This window comes from Physcomitrium patens, chromosome 22 (assembly GCF_059467195.1).
Source record: "Physcomitrium patens ecotype Gransden chromosome 22, ASM5946719v1, whole genome shotgun sequence".
NCBI classification, from domain to species: Eukaryota; Viridiplantae; Streptophyta; class Bryopsida; order Funariales; family Funariaceae; genus Physcomitrium; species Physcomitrium patens.
Window position 1 is genome coordinate 2,039,682 of NC_143431.1, and position 9,326 is coordinate 2,049,007.

The window sequence follows — 9,326 nt, forward strand, 5'->3', positions numbered from 1 at the left end:
AGAGCTTGATTATTATTAAATATCCAAAATATATAAAGCTTCAAATTTGATTAATTAACTTAAATATTTTTAAAAATTATAATTATCACTATGACTTAAATTTAGGAATTCTTGTGTATTATATTATATTTTATTTCTACATTCATTTCATTATTCAATTTTTATCACAGTCTTACATAGAAAAGATAAATTCTAAAATTTTAGAAAGAATACTAATTTTCAAAGAATAGACATTTTTGCTCCAAAAAAAATCTCATTGTATATTACATATTTTATATACTCTGTATAAGTTTTTTATAAAAAAAATTAAACAAATATCCACCATTGATAAAAAAAAATGTGTTTATATTTATTTATTTATTTATTTATTTTTATTTTTTGTATTTTTTTTTATAAATTATTACTCAAAATAAATGTAAAAAAATGACATAGTAAATCTAAATATATTTATTGAAATATCCACAGTCTACAAGACAAATTTTAATAAATTTTATGATTTAAACACATAGAATGCACTTTCATTCACGATCTAAATCATTATATATTACTGTATTTTTTGCCTTATTATTATTATATATTACATCAAAGTTAGTATAGAAAATTACTTTAGTTTATATATATATTTTTATATATATAATTTATTATTGAAAATTTTATAAGAGATAAATGGAATATTATTTTTTTGATACTATTATCTATCTTACAATCTTTTTGAATGGATAATAGTTGCAATAGTATTGAAAAATAAAAAATAAAAAATAAAAAAATTATTGATGTGAATTGAATTTGATTAAAGCAATTATGTCACAACCTTACAAAAACTTTTGCTAGTATAATAACCAACTTAGTACTCAAACAACTACAATAAAAGAATTTAAATTTGTCCAACAATCAAAATTAAGTAAGTTGTAGATATCCAAGTCACTTAATCTTTGCTATGGACCATCAATTACTTTAACAACTCTAACAACATACCAATTTGATGTCATAATTTGAATTTCTTTAATTTTATTTTTTAGCTTCCAACTTGAGGAAATATTACTACATGTGCAATATAATACAAAAAATAAGATAAGTATTAGCTTATATATTCTATAAGCTATTATTAATGTTTTTTTACATATATTATCAAAACATCATAATATGTTCTAATTAATTGATTATAAAACATTAATTTTTTAAAATATGTGATTTTTAATAAATTATTCGATTATTCTATAATGACATAATTAAATAAAAAAATATGCATACTTAAAAGTAAATATTCTTTTATTATTCTTGCCAACCTTTTCAAAACAAATTCTCAAATTTAAATATATATTTTAAAACATTTCTCAAACAGTATTCCAATTATAAATAATTCATGATCCATATCAACATACATCCCATCCATTATTTTGAGACTATCTTTGAGGTATTTCAATTGCATTCTTAAAATATTAAAACCATCAATCAAACTTGTGCAAACTTCTACAATCTCAAATAACAACCCACCAATCCATCCAATAACTACTACATATACACAACATCTTGCACAATTCTATTGCCATGCATGAAATTTCCTTTCAAGTACTTCAAAATATTTCTTCATCAACATCTTTTCGCAACAATCCCAAATTTCACCAACAAATCAACCACTGATTTCAACGGAGAAAAAAAAAACAAAAGAAAGAAACAAAGAGGAGAAGAAAAGACAACATGACGAAAAAACACACACATCTTCTGAGTACAAAAGACAACTTTTTGCAAACAATTCTGGAAGTGGAGACCAAAACAAAGGAACTGCCCAGTGTGGATAAGGGCATTGGGGTGGAGCAGCGTTTGTGGGTCTTCCTGCCATCGCACTCAGATTGCAGGGTTTTCTTAAGGTTTTGCGAGCTTCCCCTGCACTGCTCTACCTTTGCCTCTGGAAGTCTCTGAAAGGGCCTTGTGGGTTGTGCTGCTACTCCCTTCGAAGTTTCTAAAAGCATTCACTTTGAGGGTTAGACATTTGCTGATTGAATTGGTGACCTTGAACGCGTTTGTCTGCTGAGATTTTTGGATATTGTGCCGTGGTGAAGATTGCTTGCCTTTCCCGGCTGGCGTTGGGATAATGTGTTGTTAACGAGCAAACGTGGCCATGGCGGCCATGTTGGGGTATGGCTTGAGCAACTCGGGGCTCTCGCAGTCTCACCAGGCTCATGTTTCTGTCTCCTGTTCTCATTTTCCTTTTGATTTCAGAGGCGTTGTGTACTTCACGCCTCACTCCAGGCGGGGCTTCAACCCTGTATCGATTCTGCACAATTCTGCAGTACTCGAGTCTAATTTCGTATGTTTGTGTTTTTCCTCGTCGCACTTGAGACCCTCTTGGATTTCAATTTCACCGATTCAATTTAAGACGTCTTATATTTTGCAGCCGCTCATTAGACCTAAAGCCTCTGACTTTACTCTTAGATCGTCCAATGTGGACAATCCTGATATTGGAGTTTCCATCAAGCCTAAGCAATCCGATTACATGGATCCTAGCACATCTGAGTCAGCCTTGGCCCAATTTGAAACTATAAGTCCAGAAGATGTCAAAGTGTGCTTACGAAGAAAAGGAATGTTGAAGTACTACACTCTGTTAGCTGGGCAGCTCGCTAGCGAAGGTTACATGACTCAATTCACCGAGTTGCTCCAGGTATGTGCTCGTGAGCGCACTTTGAACCTTCTCTCAACATTGTGAGCCTCCGCCGTTCCTCTTGAAGCACTAAAAGTGTTAGTTGAATATTTATTTTGATTTGATTTAATTTTCAAAAATGGTTTCTTTAAGTTTTGAAAATTACAATTCTCACTCTGTCAACAGACTTGCGAATCAAATGAGTTAGCAGAACATAATTTAATTGCAGTAGAAGTTTCTTGATCGGTGATTTGAGATGTATCGACTAAAACTTGAGGAGTCTGAACAGAATGCTGGACGTTTATCCAGTTTAACGAGATTTTTTTTCTTGTAGATGCTGGCTGATGCGGGAATCGATAAAGAATTATTCACCTATAAATTAGACACCGCTCAACTGAATATCGGTTTCAGATTGTTGCTCTCACGACAGCAACTCGACTTATTTGTAAGCATTTTAAGAAATCTCACAAAAGCCGGATATACCGCACCGAATTTTGTTCAGAAGAGCACGCTAGACTTATTAGCTGATGAGCTTCTGTCGCTCGTGAAAGCTGGGAGAACTGAATTCTGCGTCGAGCTTGTGGAATATCTAACAGGTACAAGTTAAATCCTCATTTTGGTGACTTCCGAATGTTCGTAATTTCACAATGAGGGTTTTGAGATAGATCTTGATCAGAGTATCAACTACAAAATCATATCTTGTGATTTTATTGTCTTTTTTATTTATTTTTATTTTTTATGTAATAAATTTTCCCAGGATCACAGAGAAATAATCTTATATAATTCTTGTAGATTCTCCTCATTTCTCATTAGGAACATCGTCATGCATGTTAAAAGGTTACAGTAGTCTTACGTCATTTCTACGTCCTCTTGGCTCCTGCACAGTAGCGTTAACTAATTTATTGTTTTGAGTATTTCAGAGAGCGGGTTTTTTGTTAGAAATTTAATTGATCCTGTTAGTGTGGTTTCAAGCTGCGCAAAGTTACGGAACATTGATTTGGCTAGGAGGTACGTTGTTGCTTGAAACTGGTTCCTTCTCTTGTTCACTTGTGGTTGTAACTTTGTCTGCACCAGAATTTTTGCCGCTTTTATCTGAACTTTGAAACTGGATTCGTCTTTCTCCGCGGTCTTCGACAGCGGACTTTCGGAAGTTTGTTCTGAGATTTGTTCATTACTGCCACTGGTTTCTATTAGGAGTTATCTAACTCACTTTCTTGCCTCTATCAGGCCGAAGTCGTTTGCCATTTGTTCCAGAGAACATTAGTGACATGCCTTTTCACTGCAGTTTTGATGGAATTTCACATTATGATATCGTAAAATGTCACGTAAATTAAACATCAGATCACTGAACAAATTTTTGGATAGATGATTGCGTTTGAGTTATCTTTAACAGTGCTTCAAATTGTGCAGATTTGTGGAACTCCTTAGTCGCAATCCCTGGCATTACAACCTTATCATACGCGAATTTAGTCGTCATGGTAACCTTCGGAGCTGTTTTAAAGTTCTGGATTTCATGAAAGAATTGGGAGTTATGCCTGACGTGTTTACATACCGTGTTTTAATTGACTCATGTGGGCGCCACAAAGAGCCATCTAAAGCGACCATTGTTTTCGAGGTTTTTTCCTTCATCCTCGGAATTTCATGATACATATGATGTCAATGCTTCAGTGATCATCATCCAACTATGTTTCATATTCATACCACTAAATTCACGAGGGCTATCACACCAAAGTTTACACTGACCTTGAGAGTTTCATTTAAATAATCACACAAACGAGGTCATTATGTATCGCCAATGTGGCTGTGTAGGGAGAAACTTGGACCACGGTTACTCTCCGACAAAGATCTTGTGATGTAATCGTTGCTTTTGATATGTGGTTTTGATCTCGTTCAATTTTTGGGATGTGCAGAAGATGCTGAATGACGGGTTTGAACCGAATAGGTTTGTTTATAACAGTATCATGAATGTCAATGTTGGTAACTTGAGCGAGGTGCGGCGTTATTTCCAGCATATGCAGGTAGCTACTTTGACTAGTGTGATCACCTACAAGTAAGAATGGAGTTACCTATTCATGTTGAAAATGGAGTTATTCATCTAGAATAGAGTCTGATGACTCATTGTACGCAGTCATTTTGAAGGCAGTTTCTTAGAGCATTTTTAAAGAAGAGCCAAACTAATGAATAAAGCAGGGTGCAGGAATTGCAGCTGATGTAACTTCCTACAATATTCTGCTCAAGGCATATGCAGCCAGTGGCCGTGCAGACTTGGCAGGTGATCTCTATGCTCAAATAAAGAAGGCAGGCAAAGTGACTCTCGATGTTGTATTTTACAGCACCCTTATCAATGTGAGACTCTTATCTCTGACGAGGTCGCCTTTCCTTGAGATTTGATAGATGACCTCCCTCTAGGACGCTTTTGATGATTGAAATTGCTTTTAGTTCTCCAGTATGCCGTTCCATTTAATACTGAATTTTATAAAGCTGTATGGTTCTATGCTCTCTTCCAATCATTGCAATTTTTATTGTTTTTGGCCATCAGCGTCTTCTGAAAATTCAGTCCAGTTATCCCTATGTGTCTTCGCATGGCTGAAGCATTCTATTTTCTGGCACTGATGCGATGATTTCTTGCTTGTAATCAGTACATATGATTTGTTGTAATGATTGGTCTTAGTTAATGGTGAATGCAGGGCGAATGGCCAAATAAGTGTAGTCGGTTTCTGAAGCAGTGTGGCTATTTAACGATTGCACTTCATTGATCAAACCAAGAGTTACTGGCTTATGAAACCGTGTCAGTGGCCGTGTTTATTTAGAGACTGTTCGTAGTTGCATTGTTCTGTTGCTTGCTATTTGCCTGCAACCTCTTGTTGTAGCTAGTCTTTCTTTTTATTATTGATGTCGTTAGACTGTACCCTCAGGTCTTCGGAAAAGCAAAGATGTGGGAAGAAGCATTGAGAGTTAAAGCCGATATGTTGGAAGCCGGGGTAACTCCAAATGTTGTGACATGGACTTCAATCATCGGTGCTTGTGCTACTGCAGGCCTTGTGGATCAATCCTTCCGGGAATTCGATGAAATGCTGAATGCTGGTTGTCGTCCAAACGTGAATTGCTACAACATGCTTCTTCAAGCTTGTATCATGGTAATTCTCCTCACTTGCTTGTCGTTTTTACAGGCTCTAGTCTCCTGAAGTCTGGAAACATCGTTCTGGAAAAGAGGACAGTGCTGTTTGTAGTTGAAACGATTTACAATTGATTAGACGTGAACTTTCTTCGTTTTCTACGTTCATTTTGTAAATGACCTTGTTCTCTATTTACAAAAAGTGTGGTTCTTACGTATGCTTTTTGTTCGAGATACGCAGGCAAGCCAATTTGATCGAGCGTTTCTGCTTTTTGAAGAGTGGAAGACAACGGGGAGAATGCGCTCTTATTCTGAAATCTTCAATTACTCTGCTCCACTCGCTAAAACACATGAACTTATAACTGTTATACCTGGATCCTTGCTCCAAAGTAATTTAGGGGAGAAAATTGATGAAGATGTAAGGTTAGCTTGTTGTAGGCCTAACATCATTACATATAACTGTATGATGAAGGCATGTGGTTCTGCCTCGGAGAAAGTGAGGTCCTTGATGAGGGAAATGAGGGCTTTAGGCCTAGTTCCAGACGTGAAAAGCTGGTCCATTCTTCTTGATTCTTATGGGAGCAAAGGTGATGTAGAGGGAGCTTCGGAGGCACTCGAAGAAATGAAGGCGGCTGGTTTTAAACCAGATGTCGTTGCTTACACATCCCTGATCCAGGCGTGTGTCCAAGCAGGACACCTTGAAAAGGCTTTTGACTATTTTAGCAAAATGAAAGCTGCGGGTGTGCGACCAAACGCAGTCACATACAACAGCTTGCTGCGAAGACATCGAAACTATGGGACACTCCCTGAAGTGCAACGCGCACTAGCTTTGTACGAAGAAATGCGCGAGGCAGGCCACGTGCCGAATGACTTTATACTTCAGGAGCTAATCAAGGAGTGGGTTGAAGGCCTGTCCAATCCGTCGAGTTTTGTAGCTTCTGGTGATGCCGGCTTGATGAAATTCTCAGAAGCAGTGCTTCAGAAAGTGGCTGTTGATGCGAGGAGAGAAGCCGAGGACAACAGGCACATGACCATAGACTTGCATGGCTTAACCAAAGGTGAGGCTCGGGCAGCTGTGTTAGTTGTGCTTCGAGCTATCAAGGAGCGCTACCTGCATGGCATTCCTGTAGAGGATGATTTGATAATCATCACAGGGATCGGCAACCACAGCGAGACGAAGGGCAAGTCAGTTCTGCGGGATGTTGTCCTTGGCATTTTGCAGAAAGAACTTGGCCTCACTGTTGTCTCAGTTCTGTCAGACGCTCCGGATCGTCAAGTTTCTGGTTTGCAGGTTGCAAGAAGTAGTGGAGATACCAGTAGTGCAGAGGACGAGGAGCTGCGAAAACCCCTGAGTGGAACACTTGAGCCTAGGAAGCCATCCAGAATAATCAACTCAGGTAGACTGAAAGTAACTAAAGAGTCCCTCAATACCTGGTTGGAAAAGAAATCTCGAAAGAGTATTAATTAACGATTGGTTTAGTTTTGCATTTGCTGCATGTGATTAGGAATTGGAGTACCGAACGTGGTGTACATTTTGCTGCGGTCTGAATGATCAGGATCGATAAGTGTCGGTGCATAGCTTTAGTTTGTAGAAGGAACTTGATTCAAGGGGCGTATTACCCGTATGGACTTGAAATCAACCCCAGTGATGGTGGATTTCAATCCTGTGTATGAGAGTTTGACATTGAGGTACCGTAACTAAGTGCGAATTATCTAGCAGCTCATCAGCAGTTAGTCATCTCTTGAAGGAACTCTGAACATAGGAAAGATGGTACATGTGAGAAAGTGAAGGAATGTGAAAACTTTTGCAGCAAAGAAATAAATCTAAGAACATTTGCAACAGTGATCATACCCTTGCGTGGAGGTTTGTATGAAAATATCATTCAACAAATTTGCATTTGTAAAATTACTGTGAAGCAAAGTTTATCAAATAATTACAAATAGCAAAGATGTGTAAGTTAGTTTTTTGAAACTTTGTGATGAAGTTGGATAGTACTTAACTAAGGCTTAAATTGTACCATTCATTGTTGAAAAATTGTACCATTCATTAATCCTGTATGCTAAAGAAGCATTTGCATCTGTAATGATTGTGCTGACTGCAACAATGAATGGTACAATTTAAGCCTGGTACCAATTCATTTTCAAAATTTTCTTACTAAGTTTTTTTTTTTGTCATAAGATATTTTCTATCAAAAATTATCTTTTCTAATCTACCTAATTATCAACTATTTACTGTTCTAATTGGATTAAGTCCTATTATATAAATTAACAACGTATCCTTTCATCTTAAGGTGTATTCTTGCATACTTTTTCAAATAATAAGTTCTTAATCCTATTATACAACTTCATGTCCTAAAATGGCCGTGAATTGGTATTTGTTAGAATAGGATTAGGTTCAATATTGTTTTAAGATATTCTAAAATATTCTAAAACGAGTAATTATAAATTCAAGATTGCAACACATCAAGCTTTGCAATTATTTTAAATTTACAATTAATGGTAGAGGTTGTTTCATAAATCTTTTTCTGACATAGAAATTTGTATTTTAAAAAATACAATAAATAATAATAATAATAATAATTTATTTGGATTTTTAAAATATCTTTCTAAGGTAGTTGAAATACTTTCATAAATAACAAAGGTTGCATTTGCATTGCATAGTCTACTACCAAATTAAGTGTTTTAACTAATTCATGATGATTTTGCAATACACTTGCTAAAATGTAACTTTGTATAATAATCTAATTAAGCATTGTGTTATTACTTATTAGACGAGATGTAATAAGTTTTTGTAAATTTTGACCAAATTATTGTAGAGCATAGAAGTTAATGTTTATTGCCAATTGTTTTGATAAATACAACATTTATTGCATATAGTGTATCCAAGCTATTTATCAAATTACTAATATAAATCATAATATGTTATTTGAGTGTTATCAAATATGTATTAGAATAATAGTATTTGCTCAAAAGATTTTAGTTGGCTTCTACTTTCTTCAATAATTTGTAATGTTTATATACAAAAAAATATTATACAAAGTTGCAAATTACTTCAACTATTATAGAAATAAAGTGTAGATTGTTCTTTGATAAGTTAAAATTCAATATTAAACTCACATTCTAAATCCGCATTTAAAACAAATGCAAGAAAATCGACATATTTTATACATGTATATATACAAAATATATAGTAATAAAATTATTGGATGAAAAGGTGAATAAAGTCCAAAAAATGCAAAAAACAATCTAAGTAAAAGTTTGATAGATATTCTTTTAGGAATTCATAGCTTATAGATTGAGTACAATTACAGTTTTATTGTAATGTATTACATTTTTTTATGAAAACAATTTCTACTTCTTTTGTAAGGTTATAAATAGACCTAAACATTGTAGAGTAAGTAGAATTTTAATTTAATTGGTTTTAATAATGAGTTTAAAATATAATTTTGCTTAAATTACCATAAAGATAATTGGATTAATATATGGTAGAGAACCATTTGTGAGACAAGGCTGGAATTAAATCCCAAAGAAAGAAAAGAAGAACCTATGGCAAATAGGGAGTTATTTTAGAGA

The 9,326-nt window shown here is 34.8% G+C and overlaps 1 protein-coding gene across 1 annotated transcript; it reads left to right on the forward strand.

Annotated features, from left to right (window-relative positions):
- Positions 1 to 1,773: 1,773 nt before the first annotated feature.
- LOC112275051 (pentatricopeptide repeat-containing protein At5g02830, chloroplastic) lies at positions 1,774 to 7,602 on the forward strand. Its single transcript, XM_024505005.3, has 8 exons — positions 1,774 to 2,659; positions 2,973 to 3,234; positions 3,559 to 3,646; positions 4,049 to 4,253; positions 4,549 to 4,656; positions 4,829 to 4,984; positions 5,554 to 5,775; positions 5,995 to 7,602. Exons 1-8 carry the CDS (start codon positions 2,120 to 2,122, stop codon positions 7,219 to 7,221), a joined length of 2,808 nt encoding a protein of 935 aa, XP_024360773.1. The 5' UTR covers positions 1,774 to 2,119; the 3' UTR covers positions 7,222 to 7,602.
- The last annotated feature ends 1,724 nt before the right edge of the window (positions 7,603 to 9,326 follow it).